Source organism: Argopecten irradians, chromosome 2 (genome assembly GCF_041381155.1).
Source record: "Argopecten irradians isolate NY chromosome 2, Ai_NY, whole genome shotgun sequence".
NCBI classification, from domain to species: domain Eukaryota; kingdom Metazoa; phylum Mollusca; class Bivalvia; order Pectinida; family Pectinidae; genus Argopecten; species Argopecten irradians.
Window position 1 is genome coordinate 5,586,045 of NC_091135.1, and position 16,470 is coordinate 5,602,514.

The following is a 16,470-nucleotide window of genomic DNA, read 5'->3' on the forward strand; positions in this document are numbered from 1 at the left end:
GTGGTTACATTTCCACGCAGCCTCGCTTTCAATGCTTTCAACTTTACTTTAATGGTCAGAACTGGGAAACTAAGCAGAACTTGACCGTCGTATTAATATGTGAGAACTTTTGGAAGGCCAATGAACGCATTTAGACTGGTTTTCTTTGCCCGACTATTCACTTTAAGATATAAACCTTCATAGAACCAAATATGTTTTAATGTCTTTACGCATTGGAAAGTCAAATCAAAGAGCTTGCATATTTTATTTCATCTATATTCTAACATACTGTAAAGGCGAAAAATTACGCAAAAGCATTTCACCTAGAACATTAATTGTTGTTGTATACTATTTTACCGAAATTACATATATCGGGAAATCAAACACTCGCCAAAATATCCATCTGTACAGTATTAAAGGGAGTTATTTTTTGTTGACAATACAAGTAGAATGACACATTTGCACCTTGGTACGGTGTGTTCATCAATGATGATGCTTATGTGGAATCGTCACAAATATACATGTTACAAAGGTTCAAACAATTTACGAAATTATTTACACATGTAACAAACACCTTCTTTCTAATTAATTCGTGACTTTCACTTTCTATATGGAACGCGATTTAAAAAAATAATCACTTTTTGTTCTTATAATGAAATGTCGAATTCAGAACATTCTTCAGCGCACTCAAAAATGTGTTAGCAGGTTCATGGAGTATTTTAACTAATGTTTAGGTGTTACATGTAATTATAAAAAAAATAATTCATAAATATAAAACACGTAATTATAAAATATTTACTGATCGTAAGAACAGTGAGATATAACGTTTCAGTCTTACAAAGCGATATCATAACAATAGATTAGATTAATGCTCGTGTGTTCTTTAAGGCTATTTAATGAATAATCATTCCCTAGCTGATGTTTTATCCATATATACATATCAATTATGAAATATTGATATAAAAGCACAGAACAATTTTAAATTATGCAGTACTAAATGAAACATGATACCTGGGTATACATTGAAGCAAAACGACGATAAAATAAAACAATGCTTTTCATTGATAAATATTTATATTAAACATATTAAGTACAATGAATCCGTGTATTTGTTGAAGACAGGTATTCATGACGTTGCATACTTCATAAAACCACTCTATATCCGCCTAAACGATATCTCATGTATTCATTATTTTAAACATACCGGGTGTGTAAATAAATTCACGGTCAAGCGTTCTTAAGCTTATTGATAATCGTGAATTCATACGTTTCATACAATCATTCTCGAAAAATGAATTCTTGCGAAAATTTAAATTTCGCGAATATTATGTGGTTTACAGTATGTAAGGTTACATCTGATGCCACTATACAACTATGATTAATGATTACAAAAATAAATGATTATATAACAAACAAACAAAAATACTAACAAATTAGATTGCATTGTTCTAGTAGATCAACAACTGTGTCGCTAGCGGCACTTATTCAAACATTTACTTTGGATTTCATATTGCAGCAAATACTATATTTAAAAAAAACATAGAAAACAACAAATAATGTAACGTAACAAACAAATGGAACATATGACAAATATAGCTGCAAGTCTCATTGAATTTTTCTCTTATCATTTTATAGAAAAATCAACAAAACTATTAACGTTCAACATGAACAGTATCCAGTACAAAAACGCATATGTAAGATTTCAATGACCTAGAAAATGTTACCTGATTACCAATCAATTCGTTTTAAATATGACACGACATAAGTTGTACGTGAAGGCCATGACATCAAAGTTTTCGCGTATTTGTGTTTTCGTTCCATTTGTCCGAAAAATACCACATTTATAAAGTATTTGCTATGGGTTTGAAGTCCGAGAACAAAACATATCTTATGCTTCCATTTCCAAGACAAAAGTAGTATCAATGCAGAGCAGCTGATTAGGAAAACACACAATAAATGAAAAGTGTTTACGGAGAATAAAAAGTAAGAACAGATACGCAGAGCCCATTATTTAAGAAGTCTTGTCAACGTAGCTATCTTAAAAGCAGCGAGTGATATGTACATCAAATAAAGCAGTCCTTTTAATATATTGCACATCCTTATTACCTATTACTTCCATAGAAGATTGAAAACCTCTCATTATCCTGTCATTATGGAAGAAGCTGTTTAAAACTGTCACACTATTCCCCTTGTAATGTTATCGTATCTTACAAATTTAGGCATGAGGTCTGTTTCACATGATCACCATCTCCAGTAAAGTTGCGATCGGCAACATCAACAGTGTCGTAATAATTGCTTTGAAGGCGAAACTGTATTGTGATTCCGTACTGTCAGACGTGCTTGAGAGAGCTGTGTAGCGAGGTGGTAGGTCTGAAACAACCAAAAAAATCATATTTAATCTGCATGCCAAATGATTGAATATATTCTGTAAGCAATCGAGGTACAAAGGTAACTGTGTATATGATTTGGGTGTTTGACGTTGTAACAAGACTACATCCTCTTGCATACGACTTCGCACCCCACGTGGGGCAGTTGACAGAAATTGATCGTGAATTGGCTCTTTTTGCAGGTTTTCCTCCACATTCGAAAACCTGGCACGTCCTTAAAATAAATCCTGACCTAAACTCGTAAGCATGCAGCTTTCATTTAATTGATTCGTCAATTTCACTGAGAAAGATTGAGAAAGATTACACTCTTTAAGTATGTATACACCACAATTTCTCTTTATTTTTTGAATTCGTATACATTCTATGATACGTACATGTTACAATACATCAAGATACACCATCATGTGATTGGTACACTAATAAAATACAATACACTATATACACTTGAAAATGACGCCATTACATGTTAAGATGGTACACAAATATTATGTGGGGGTATTGTGTCCTTACTTGAGTGTATTTCGAAGCGAAAGTCTTCTATTTGAGTCTTTACTTTTAGGAAGAATGTTTCCATAGTCACATCGGATATCTGAAGAATGCTAAAAACTGTCTCGTCGGTACGGTTCGTCTGAAGAAGAAAAACGAATAGAAAAAATATATTCCAGTGTAAGAACAGATGAAAACAACATTTATTTCAACATGTCATATTTTAAATATGAAAACTTATAATTGATTATATTTGAGGCAACTACGAATATATATTTGCGGTAGGTCTCGTGAAAGCCACTACATTGATATTTGTCATCATCCAAATCTCAATTCCACATTTGACATGCTATTTGACAAGTTTTGAAATGTTACCAAAATGAATACATTTCTAAGAGTTTCTATTACTCATAGTAAATGTATATATAACATGTTATCAGGATGTTAAGAAGCAGCTATGTTCGTTCCCGACACTTAATGTCTTACATAATCTAGCTTCATGCGTTTTCCCCCAATAAGTTGGTCTCTAAATGGATAGATAGACAATAAAAGAAATATAACTTCTCCTTGTTGCAAATAGTGAGTTTTTAAGCCATCTTCAGACAAAAAGGAATCGAATCAACTAGACGATGTTCATCCTTCATGTTTTCAAGATGGTCATCACCTAGTTGGTTTGGTTTTCGTTTGCCTGCTGGGAGTAAGATGTTGAAAATTGAAACAAAAAGATAGGTATATATTACTCTTATGCATTATGGGTTTATTCCTATATTGATAGCTAAGATCTAATAAAACTACCAATACCCACATACCACAGGTACACACCCACCTCATACGTAACTACACACCCACTTCATACGTATGTGCACACCTACAGTACATAAACACCTACATTCGTATGTTAAGTATGTCAGTAGCCTATTATCGTGATGCTTGTCCACAAATAATACATCAGTACTTTATCGTTATCTCTAGAAAATCCCATGTGGTGATAATATTACAGTAACATAATATGTGGCCTAATTCACAGCAGCACGTGATGTGAATTCAGGTGTAAACAGGTGAGATCGCCAATTTAAGGTCAATCACTGCCTAGATTTACAACCTGGTGTTTTTATTATAAGCATCCAATCAGAGTTTTATGTATGATGGATAAAAAGACAAGGTTTCACGTGACTGTAAATAAGACTTGAATTCAGCTTCACGTCGATTATCATTGACCGATTTCTGCTTAAAATCAATATCACGTCGGCCAGGTTGTAATATAATCCTGACGTCATTTGTCACGTCATCATTGAAAACGGGACGTAAAAATCGAAATGAGCTCTAGTTATGTGCAGTTTTTCCACATAAAGTTTGTCAAAACGTCCCTATTTTTTATCTTTCTCGAAATTATGGACACAACCAACAGCTAAGATATATTTGTTTTCATATTAAATTACTGGTCAAATTCCATTGGTTTGTGTTTCATCTGTACTGTTCCGGTTGGTTTGGGCCGGAAATACTAACTATTGAATACAGTAAAAGCACATGATATGTTCATGGCTTTGTTTAGCGACAAAAATATTCAGAATGTTGACATTGCATTTCGCTTCATAGACTTCATTATAATATTACACGCTGTGTTAGTGGCTTCAATGCCGTCCCCTTTGATAAAATCGTCTACGTCGGAAATGGGTGTGTCATTGGCCTGGTGAGCCATGGTCAAACAATAAGTAAAAGTTTCAAAAACAGTATGGATAAAATACCACCTCTGTAATTAAAAGAAACCTATCTATTCAATTCGACCACAATTACTGCATCGTCTAAATGAGTTTGAAGATCAACTTAATAATAAAAGAATTGAACGTTAACAATATAAAATGTATTATATTGTATACATGTACATGTAACATCATACTTTATATCTATGTCGTAATCAGCCATAAGTATGCCAAAGTTATGTCATTATAATAAATAGTATTTTGTAAATATAGACTTTAGATGATGTCGATAGCTGAATTTATTGATTCAAGTCAAAATATTGACCGAGGTCGTGATCAATACTCGAGAAAGCCAAATATTGGTCGAGATTAAACCCAAATGTTTGATAATGTTAACGTCGTTTTAATCATGTCAATTATATCGTTACTCTGCAACGAACAACGCTCATATGATATAGACTGTATCAGAAATGAAGGAACCATAACGTCGTTACTCTGTCGCGACGATATCCCCAGCTATTATGACGTAGACTGTGCTTGACATGACGTCGTTACTATAATGTGACGATACCACCACTATTATGATACAGAGTATACCTGACATGACAGCGATATGACGTCATTACTTTGTGGTGACGATACTCCCACTGTTATGATATAGACTATACCTGCCATGACGGAACCATGGCGTCATTACTTTGTTGTCCCACAGTTATGATATAGACTATACCTGCGATGACACTGCAATGGCGTCGTTACTCTGTTGTGACGATATCCAAGACTATACCTGATCTCCACTATTATGATTTAGACTATACCTGACCCCCACTATTATGATATAGACTATACCTGACATGACAGAGCCATGGCGTCGTTACTATGTGACGATATTGCCTCTGTATCCAGTGATATCGCCTCACATGATGCCTCTGTAATTCGGCATTCAACCACGTCCCGTTTGCCTTTCACCCATAACATTGGCTGACACGACACAGTGGGTGCAACGCCTTCATCTGAAAAGCAATTACAATTGTTTGTAGTCGTTATCAAGTGTGTCTAATCCAATTTTCAACCAACCAACCAATAAAAATGTTTCTTTGAATTTGTATTATCAAATCAAAACCAATATCTATGCACGAAAAATAAAATATTAAAAATATTCGATAAGAAATAAGATGACATGTATTACGTATATCTCTTTGTTACATATACAAATTGTCCTAAGAGGACAGATATTGTTTCATGGTTGGTAATTGTCTTTAACTTATAAGAAATTATAAAAATGTGTTTGATTGCAGCTTTTGTAATAAACTAGGCTTAGAAAAACAATACAGTTTAGATTCATTTCGCATGGAAATGCACGATTGTAAATCACTGTCAGAGAAAATATCTTTAAACAAATTAAACTTACGGACATTCGTAGAAAAACCTAGGGTGTGTGTATCGGTAAATTTTTCTGATGTGCTAACACGGCAGGCAACATTTCTATCTTCAGAACTCAAATCCACGTCAACCGTTGATGCACGAGCAATTTTGAGGCCATTTATAAGAATGACGTATGATAAAGTTAAATCTTGTCTCCGTGTTGCACAAGCGAGTCTATATGTACCGGAAGTAAGGTTAACCTCCTGTAATGAAAGGTCAGGTGTGTATGATTCTCTGCTTATGGTGACCCCTGGTCCAGTGACTTCTCTATCAAGGTTTCGTAAAGTCAGTGATACGTGACCGATATCACCTGGAAATTAAAAAAAAACCAATACAATCAGTTTAGTTCATTTACTAATGATTGCAGTTACAAGTGGAGGTTTGAGGAATTGCAGACTGGGAATTAAAACAAGTAACCGGGAAATATTTCCATTTGCCACAAAATTTATTTGGCCTAAATTAGTTCAAAAGGTTCGCCAAGATAAGGGCCAATATTCTTCTATTGTTTTCGTGACTCTCCATACAAAATGACTCGCGATAAGTTAACTTGACTTTCCTTATATTTCAGGCCCTCCACCTCTGAGTCGCTATTTGTGAATACTCATGAAATGTTTGCTGTAGATACTAATTATAGTTTGGAGTATTTTCGGAAGTCATTCATCATACTAAATCTCGACAGGTCTTTTTACCACCTTAGCATTTAATTTTACTGAGAACTCTAATAATTATTCTATTTTTTCTGGTTAAATTGGTTATATTAAATTTAAAACAGATTATACGTTATTGTAGTCCACCTATGTCGAAGTGTTTTTGTTAGTCCAATTCCAGGTATTCACTTCATGCACGTCTACGCTAAAATAGATATCAGTTCCGCGTCATATAAAAACAAACAATAATTGCATTTAATATCTTAATTAAATTTTGGCAGTAAAACTGGCCATAACGTTTCACTGTTTACATTATGCGATTGCGTGCTTAGAAATTCTATAGCTGTGAGAAAGGAATAAACGACCGTAGCATTACAATACAGAAATATGTCAAACAGTATTTTAAAGTAGGTTATGTATAAGATCGATGTTTGTGTATATGTGGGCTCGTGCCACAATACCTTGTGTTTTATCAACATCCTTATATGGAACATTATGTTATTTAGCTTTGTATCGGAATAAACCGGTGATACGGGTATTATCTTTAGCTATCTGCCCTCTCTTTTGTGATCTAGCCTTGATCGGCGTCCATTTATCTATGCTAACGATGTGGTTATCTGTCGTTGAATCAGTTACGTATACGCAAGCTTTAACACACCTCTTTTTGCCGCTTGTATTACATGTCGACGATATTTAAACGAAATTTAAGAGCTTTGACAGCCAATTAAAGAGAACGAAAAGTGATCGTTTGACCGTCCAATTAAAGAAAACGAAAAGTGATGTTTGGTTAGTATTGCTTAACGTGTTATTATATACTAGCTAAGGCCGATTAAGGTTGACCTCTGCGTGCAATGAGATGCATGCTGCATGAGCTAGTGTATGGTGGGAGGCTGTGGTATTTTCGTGTTATGCGCCCGTTAAATGTAGTGGTTCAGTGAGATAGCGCTATAAAAGGGCAAAGGCTCCACTATCACAAGGAGACACAACACGAATATACCGCAGTATATATCAAATCAGATAGACGCTAACCTACTGCAATACATTGTATATACATTTCTAGCTGTTAAGCGTCACAAACCAAGCAACGGCACCAGTGAACCAGTTAACTTTATCACGTAGAATATACTGATTTTCATTTTGTCTAATTAATATTGTTACATGTATATTACTACATATATGAGATTGAAACAAAACGTGCTTCGAGGAGTGTATCAGGATACGATTTAATAGATTCACATATTTCACATGTTTGCCATGCTGTTACTTTACAGTTTGAAGGTGACCCGTTTCTACCCGTAACAATTTACCGAGCATTGACTCGACTCACCTTTCTTCACCTTGAGGCTTTCTGTTTTGTGATATGATACTTTAGATCCACATGTGTAGTTTCCCGAGTCTGCAATTGTTACACCTGAAATGATGATGAATACAATATACATATGATTTGTATTTATATAAAACGATGTGTTATGGTTTTTCTCATTGTTATGTTGCTAAGATCTACGGTTGGTTGCACTGCACTACGCTACACATCATCTAGCATAGCGCAATCAACCTTGGGTCTGCGGCGATGGTGTACTGTAAATCGACTTATATTTGAGAGCAATCTCCACAAAATATTTCCAACGCCGCTTCAGTTGGGTTATATAAGATAAACTGCAGAAAAAAATAAATTCGGTACTTTTAATTTGAAGTAAACTAAGAAACTTCAAAGTAATTATATTTTGTTACTGAAAAATACTACTTCGTCTGCTCCTGTTTTAATGAATAGAAATTATCATTAATTGACAGCGTAGCACCTTTAAGGCATTGATAAACTAATAATTAATGGAAACTGCGAGAATCGGCAATTAAATCAGTTTGATTAAGATACAACATGTATCTGTCTGCCAAAGTTATTAGTTAGATCAAATCAAGTTTTTAATTTCAACTTCCTAATGCCCTTTTCTTTTGCTATTTAATTAATTTGCATCGCTTCTGTGCGACGAAAGATCGTAAAAACAAGAAAAATGTAAAGTTTGAAGTAGCTTTCCTATATTATTAAACCCACTATAGATTGAAAGCGATGATAAAATAATTTGTGCATTATCCGCTGTACGTTCTACTAGTGGTGTAGCATACCCATGTCTTCACTGAATATGAAATCGTTGAAGTTTGTGCATTTGAGTCTGCACGTACGCTCCAGTAAACTTTATCGACATTTAAAGAAGATTTATTTTTAACATTTTTAATATAAGGCAAATAACATACATGGGTCTTTCCAAAATGGATATTGTACATGAAAATAGAAGACATTTGTAGAAAGAATGATCAGGATATATACAGCAAAGAAAGAAAGAGAAAGAAAATCGTCAAACAGCACAAGGGATAAAATGATATGATCTTATGGATAATTGTCGAAATGCTGAAGCACAGAATTATCACGTGAATTACGTTATAAGAATACAAAATACAGAATGACTCACGTTTTGATATTTCTATAACAGTGGTTTGATTTTCAGGCCCTGTAGTAAAGTGTTGTAACTGGAAGGTATTGCCTGGCTCCAGCTCTGTGTTAATGGCTATCCCCGTCATCACTTCACCCTTCGTCACCGCGAAAAATATCGGATCAAAGACTAGATGGAGAGGACTTTTGTTAATGTCACAGGAAAAGCGGAAAAGGTCTCCCTCCTCCAGGATATGGTGCGTCAGCTGACACATACATAATTCTAAAAGAAGAGAAAAAACAATTTTCGTTGCAGCTCGTAAAAGAAAATATTTATATTTAACAATAGTATTTATCCAAAAAATAAGGTAGGGAAGAGTACCGCTATCGCAAGGAAACGCAGCATCAATATAACGCAGATACAATGATGAATGGCCTTAAATGACATTTGAGAAAAGCATTATCAAGCAATAGCTTTATTAATTCAAATTCAGATCTCTTTTATTTAAGTTAGTTTCCCTCAATATGTGATGTACTTAATATACTCTATATTTAGTTATACATATAAGTTTGGTTCGAGGTTGTTAATCCAGTTCCGACTGGTTATAGATACACTCTGTTTGCATTAATCTTATCTTTTATTTGCACATTTTTGTTAGTGTATACTTCAAACGCGATTTAGATATTTGAACTTGAACTCTAGCGTTCAAAAGTACTGTTGAACTGACTCAGTTTAATAACAAAAAGAATACATCATAAATCGGTCAGCGTAGTGATAGAAAGCACTCGTTATAAACAACTTCAAGAGAACTCAGCTGTATGGTGACATTATAAACGTTCATTATTTTTTGATAAGTTAAATTACTCAGGTTACAAGTTTTCAAATTGTATTCATACCTCGCGTTGACACTTTTTGATACATTTTTTTAAATCTTGGGTCATTTTCAAATAGTTCAAGAACTATATTTTTCTGTAGTTTATAACTTTATCATCCTAGCCTATGATATTAATCTATTTTTAGCTGTGACCTAATCACCCGTTGTGTAATCTTGTCAGTTTTTTTTACATTATTTTGTTAGCATAAGACTTATACCAAGGTGGGGGTTTCCCATGAATTTTTAAAAGTGCTACTGAACTAATACTTCGTACTAGAAAAATATGATATCGTTATTTGGTCAATGTGAAGAAAGGAAAAGTGCATTCCCTAAAGAACCACCTAACGAACAGTCAGTTTAAGTTATCAAAACTTTGTACATTGCAAAACAGAGAAAATAATTATTAAATTTGAAAATCGATTTCTTCTCCAAAAAATATAATTCTTTACACGGAAATCGTGTGAATGCTAGTGTGTTTCAAAATAAGAATATTATGGATTTTCGACGAAACTTGTCACTACACTCTAAAACAGCACAGGCTTAGGCTCAATATGTAGTGAACATTACTTTGTGATCCACTAGATATAGAAGCAAGCGATACAATTTAATACCGCAATGACAGAATTCTATCCGGATATACATATGTCAGAAAACACCACATTGTCATCAACAAACCAATTTTCTAGTCAAGCTACTGGACCAAAAATGTTCTCCAGAACACCAATTAATGCGTTGATTGGTTAGTCGACAAACTTGGTTTATGAATTGAAATAAAAGCTGGTTGATTAAATGCATGACATCCATATAGACATACTTTGGGTAACTATGGTCGATCCCCGAATTATATCCAGGTTTTGTTATAGAGTACACTAGCCTCCATCATGACGAGTTACCAGACTCACTTAAAAAATGGATTCTGCTTATAAGTCTCGGTATAGATTTCGTTTCCACGAATTCAAAAGGATCAAAATTGTTTGTGAAATTATTCATAATAAGGATAGCTTCAGACATATGACCTTCACCTTCGTTTCAAGGCTAGCCGTCTAGTCTAGCTTATATAAAATATGGCCTTGGCTATGAAGATCATCATCCTTGATACTATCAATCATAAAGGGATTGGGACGACTGGTTCGCCAGTTAGCAGTATAATTTGACCGGGTAGAGTGTGTTGGTTGGTGTCTTTCGGCGGCATGCTTCAGTGATATAGTACTGTAAAATGGGCAATAGTTTTGCTAAACAAAAACACACAACACGAATCAGATACAGCAGTTTCATACTTTATGTTGTACCTCAGCCCACAGGACAGAAACCAGCGCAATCGCACTGAAGCATACTGACATCGACACTAGATCACAAATCCTCAATAACGAACAAAGCAATCATTTTATTGTCATACGTTGCTCCTTAAACGGGGACAGCATTTATCACTTCCGTGGTTTGCCTCAGCTAGCTGAGAAAGCATGTACGCCAGCAAAGACGAACGTTCGACCAAAGAAAAACACGAGGCGAAAGAAATAGGAAAATGTTCACTCCTCATCTACGGGTTATATTTGATGAATGACTAATATGAATTATTTTAAATTTTCATCAGTCCTGGTTGTTTTATTTAGAAATGCTGAGGGAACATGGAAGTCCATATTGAGTTAGTGTCCTTATCTTTGCACAGCATTGTTTCTTTATCAACAAAACATGATTCGTTATTAAAATACATGTCGAGTTATAGGACATGGAACAAAAGCCACTGTATTTTAAATAATGTGCTACGTAATTTATTATATGAACGATAACTATCGCATTCAAGGTCGGTTCATGAAGGTCTTTTGTTATCTAGAGCCATAACACTCATGGTCACTAAATTCCTCTCTTGACCGAAAATACGCTAGTATTCATAATCTCAAGGTTGAGAGTGGCTTCGGGGGAAATTTAAAGAACAAAAATATTTATAAAGTATGAAAATATTTACTTTTTTTTAAAAATCTGTGCGATCGTCGTTCGTGCACTATTAGCGTAGTGTCCACGAGTGATATATTTTGTGGAAGCGTGATGATGTACGAATTTCAAATTTCGTTATGATTTTGGAAAAGATGCAAGACCATTTGAAATCTTTGAAGACATTTCTCTGTTATTCTAACCGTTTAAACCAACTTGATGTTCTTGATCGGTAGAATTATCAAAACGTGATAGATCTAAAATCATGAGCATGAGTAACGAACATGCATGGTTAATTGGTGATCAAGTTTGTGGCAATACCCAGTCGCATGGATGTATAATGCGTGATTGTACTTAACACGGTATTCACCCCAAACGTGTAAGCCATGCTCTCTGTCCAGTCGAGACTGGGCCAAAATAAACATTCTATATATCTATCAACATTCCGTAGTTATACTTAGCTGGCACCAAACATTCTTACCATAATGACCCTCGGCTAGTTATATTACAAGTAAAGTACGTTATAACGAGAACAGTATTACAAAGAGGTGTTGGAACTTTAACCAAAATGAAAGATATGATATATACATTTTTGTCTTCAACAGATGTTTTGAATATAGAATAATATCGATATCCATTTGACGAAGTTTTGTTCATGTGAAATCAAGAATGATGCAATGATGACGAAACCTGGCGGCTTTGAGACATAGAGACATTGGGCTTACCGCGTTACCACTTCATCGCCAAAAATATTACTCCACTAAATATTGACATTAACACTATTTCTTTCTACGTATATCGTTTTTTCTTCTTTTTTTGAATTCAGGTACAATCACTTGCCGGTTATCTTTCATTTTGATAAATGCGTAGTGACCCACACCTATTATCCGATGTGAGCGTGAACACAAATATCGGCGTTTACTTATCAAATGAAAAATCTGAAGATTACCGTTTTTGTTAAGAATCAACAATATTCAATATGATTCATTGTATCACAGTTTGTATGATGAGTCGATCGAATGTGCATTAAAACTTAATCATACATAGATACATTTAATTAACCCGTTAGTTACAGATAATCAGAACGCCGGATCATCCCTGTGTAATAACCATACATAGATACTTGTAAATATTCCGTTAGTTACAGATAATTAGAACGTAAGATCATTCTGGTTAATAAGTATATACGCTAAATATCAATAGGACTGCTCAAACGTTAGAGACAACTAAAATTTTCTTTTCAAATTTGCTTATTCGAAGTTAGTCTATAGTTGCAGCTTATTACCTTTTCTCCACTAGTCAACCTTATTTATGAGGTAAAAATTATGAATATAATGTACAAATCGACATAAACCATTAGACCAACTGGTGAGAAGTGAAATACATATTACCTAATGAAGTTATCAAAAAGGCAAGTACCTATTTGAGTGCTTTAGATAATGGATTGCGGAGACATGGCAAATAACTATCACCTAAAACATTGGGGAAAACTTCGTCTTTCATATGACAATACTGCATAACTTCATAAGGAAAATAGACCCATTAAATGTATATAACAATATAAGATGATATGTAATTTACGTAACAATATAAGATAAGGAACAGGTTGCGCTAGTGTCAAAATTCCTGTAGAAATATTTGCGAAAGAAATTATAAGTTCAAAGAACTGTCTAATATAAAAAAAAACATGTGATAATTACTTGGTTCATAACAGCTGTGAGTGATTACATATTAAGTATATAGCGGGTATTATTATACTGGTCAGTAGCTAGGATATATCGGTTACGTGACCATCCACCTTATACACCTGTAACTCAATTATAACATCAAAGAAAGATATATTTATATATATAACCGCGGAAAGGAAATAACTCATACTCACGTAACAAGTAAAACTCGGCTATCAATAAAACTAGTGCCTTCATCTTTAAGCAGTCCGATTCACTGTATCTGTATAACTACACATATGAGTACACTCGTGCTACACATGTTGCATGTTGACGTACATGTGTGTGTCCTCGATAGCGATATACGAGGTAGATTGAGAGAACAGCCAATATCATCCTATTTATGGCTACATACACAAACCCTTTTAAATGGCGCTCTGTGACCCATGGACTGGCGTTCATAGTTTTGTCTTCAAGCTCCACGCGCTAAATAAAAGACACAAAATTCATTGATGTAGCTTAAGAATATTTAAACTGACTTCGAATTTAGTTCTCAAACTGTTTATTTAAGTTCTTATATCGTTCATTTAGCCTCCTGTTACTAGTAAAAGATACAATTCAGAATAAAGCCAGATCGAGTTTTCGGAGAAATCTCCGATTTTCGCTAAATCCATCACAAACTGTCTCAGGTGAGTCAAGTACTAGCTTTCTGTGCATTATAAATATATTGTTTCAAAATATGTTTTTTTCTAAATAGATAGTATTTGAACAGTAATACATAATTCAAGATAATAAACAATAAGACAAACTCCCTTAAATAATGAAAAGTAAATTAATTAAGGTATAGAAAATAACTATGTGATATTTACTATTCACTGATATTGTACTTTAAATTTCATAAAGAACATACAGACATTAATTCATACACGCCGTGCATTGTATACATGAGACGTTGTCCTTAAATGGCCCTGACCGTTGTTAATAGGACGATAAACCCGATCAAACCAATGAAATGGTCGTATATTTATATCGTGTACTCGAATATTTCGAAAAATCTAAGATCTTCAGTGTCTGATGACTTTATCTGTTGATGACCACAGAACACATGAATACGTTATTTGAAAACACTCTAACCCCATATCTTTTAATTAGGACAAGCGAAATGTGATAGCACAGATTTGTTTGATAAATTGGCATTATGTAAAATCGTTACCATCATAATTATATTATACAGAACAATCTCTGTGCATTCTATTTTGTTGATAAAAAATTCAGATAAGAACTGATATGATCGTAATAAGATATATCAACCTGGTGTGATGTTTACATTTTAATTATAGATATATCAGATCGCTAGAGTTGGAGATAATTTCAGAATACACAACGATCATCACAAACTGACATAATTTAAAATCAAACTTATTTTGGTTAAGAATATAGTGTGCACTTCCGTTTTATTGACAACACCATCAGTGAGCATATTAGTAAAATATTTTGAAAACACTCAAACCCCATATATAAGTTTTATCTGGCCCAAGCCAGCAGTCACCTGTAATGCTTAACGCTTAGAGAAAGGGGAGTGTGGCTAGGTTGACCATGTTCGGTATAATGAGACCTATTTAGGATGTTTTTGACAGTATATTTTAGTGAAATGAAGCAAAAAAGGAAAAGAAATCCGCTATTGCAAGTAGACACTATATGAACATACTGCAGCTTCCCAAAACACACACGGACTCACTGTCACAAAGTGCCACACTCAGGGGATACCGTCCCAGGCTGAATTATAGACCGTTCGATATTTGTTTGTTTGTGTGATGGGTTCAATGAACGTCCCATTATATGTAACAGCCAGGGTCATATAAGAATGGCCTCCAATGTATTTGTGTGTATGAAGTGCACGTTGTGTTTTGGGAGACTGCGGTATGTTCATGTTGTGCATAGTGTATATTGGAACTCAAGCCCATTTTATAGTGTTATAGCACCGAAGCATGCTGCTGAAGACACCAAGCAACACACTTAGCGCTCAGCATACAGGGAGTGGGACGACTGGTTCGCCCATTGTCAGTATAAAGAGACCGTTCAGAAGCATTATCAACCTACCAACCAACACAGTACAATGTAGGTCAAACCTGGGTAGGATTCTATGGTGGTAAGGGAAAATATACTTCTGCATGAATTTTCAATCATTTGTATTTTGCTACACTTTACCGGAGGGTAAATTGCGCTCCATATTGTGCTATATAGTTTAATATTTGTCTATTTTGTCCCGCATTACTATTCGTATCCTATAATGTAATCGTCTTCGTTTTGTATGTCTTGATAAAGGGGCAGATCGCCTCGAAAATTTGACAATTTTGTTTTGTCCACACGGTTAAAATTACTTCCTTCTTGTCCCATATTTTGCTACATTAATACAATAGATAACGTAATACATTATCTATAGTATTAATGCAGTGTAAGCACACTTCCTTTCTATTTATCAACAATAAACTAAAGTCATTGGTTGGTTGCGCTAAGTGTGTTATCGGGTGCTGTCAACGATGCTGTTTCTCTCTCCTTCTCTCTATCACTTTTTTATGAAAATATTTCATAATAATGTCAAAAATTTTCTATGCGATAAAATCATTATTTAATCCCCAAAGGAACTCTGCTTGTTGTGTATTTGAAGGTACAGGTATATGATATAGTTCTTGGGTCACCCAGTGTTGAATCATGGATAATTATTACAACATTTAGTATAATTCTGCCTGATTTAACAACTTGAAATTAAGATTGTTCAAAGGTCAAGGTCACTTCGATCTAGGTCGGTTCTGTCGGTCAGTCTATACTCATAAACGTATCACTCGGAGTTACCCACAGACTACTTATACATTATACATCGACATGGTATGGAGCAAAATCATTCATCCATAACGTGCAATAAACAGGGGTTAAAGTCCGTCCGGAAATT

General features: G+C 34.4%; 1 protein-coding gene across 1 annotated transcript; it reads right to left on the reverse strand.

The window, feature by feature from the left end:
• Positions 1–729: 729 nt before the first annotated feature.
• On the reverse strand, positions 730–13,921 carry LOC138314236 (uncharacterized). Its single transcript, XM_069254466.1, has 7 exons — positions 13,736–13,921; positions 9,090–9,332; positions 7,952–8,035; positions 5,964–6,287; positions 5,402–5,565; positions 2,877–2,994; positions 730–2,349 (listed from the first exon to the last, which is right to left on the reverse strand). Exons 1-7 carry the CDS (start codon positions 13,776–13,778, stop codon positions 2,213–2,215), a joined length of 1,113 nt encoding a protein of 370 aa, XP_069110567.1. The 5' UTR covers positions 13,779–13,921; the 3' UTR covers positions 730–2,212.
• Positions 13,922–16,470: the final 2,549 nt, after the last annotated feature.

What these genes read in the sequence shown, in the direction of transcription:
- LOC138314236 (XM_069254466.1), bottom strand. Translation starts at nt 13,778, where the DNA reads ATGAAGGCACTAGTTTTATTGATAGCCGAGTTTTACTTGTTAC. An exon ending in AAGCCTCAAGGTGAAGAAAG is followed by an intron (nt 6,288 to 7,951) that starts GTGAGTCGAGTC and finishes TTTAATTTCCAG; the next exon opens with GTGATATCGGTCACGTATCA. An exon ending in TCGCTTCGAAATACACTCAA is followed by an intron (nt 2,350 to 2,876) that starts GTAAGGACACAA and finishes TGGTTGTTTCAG; the next exon opens with ACCTACCACCTCGCTACACA.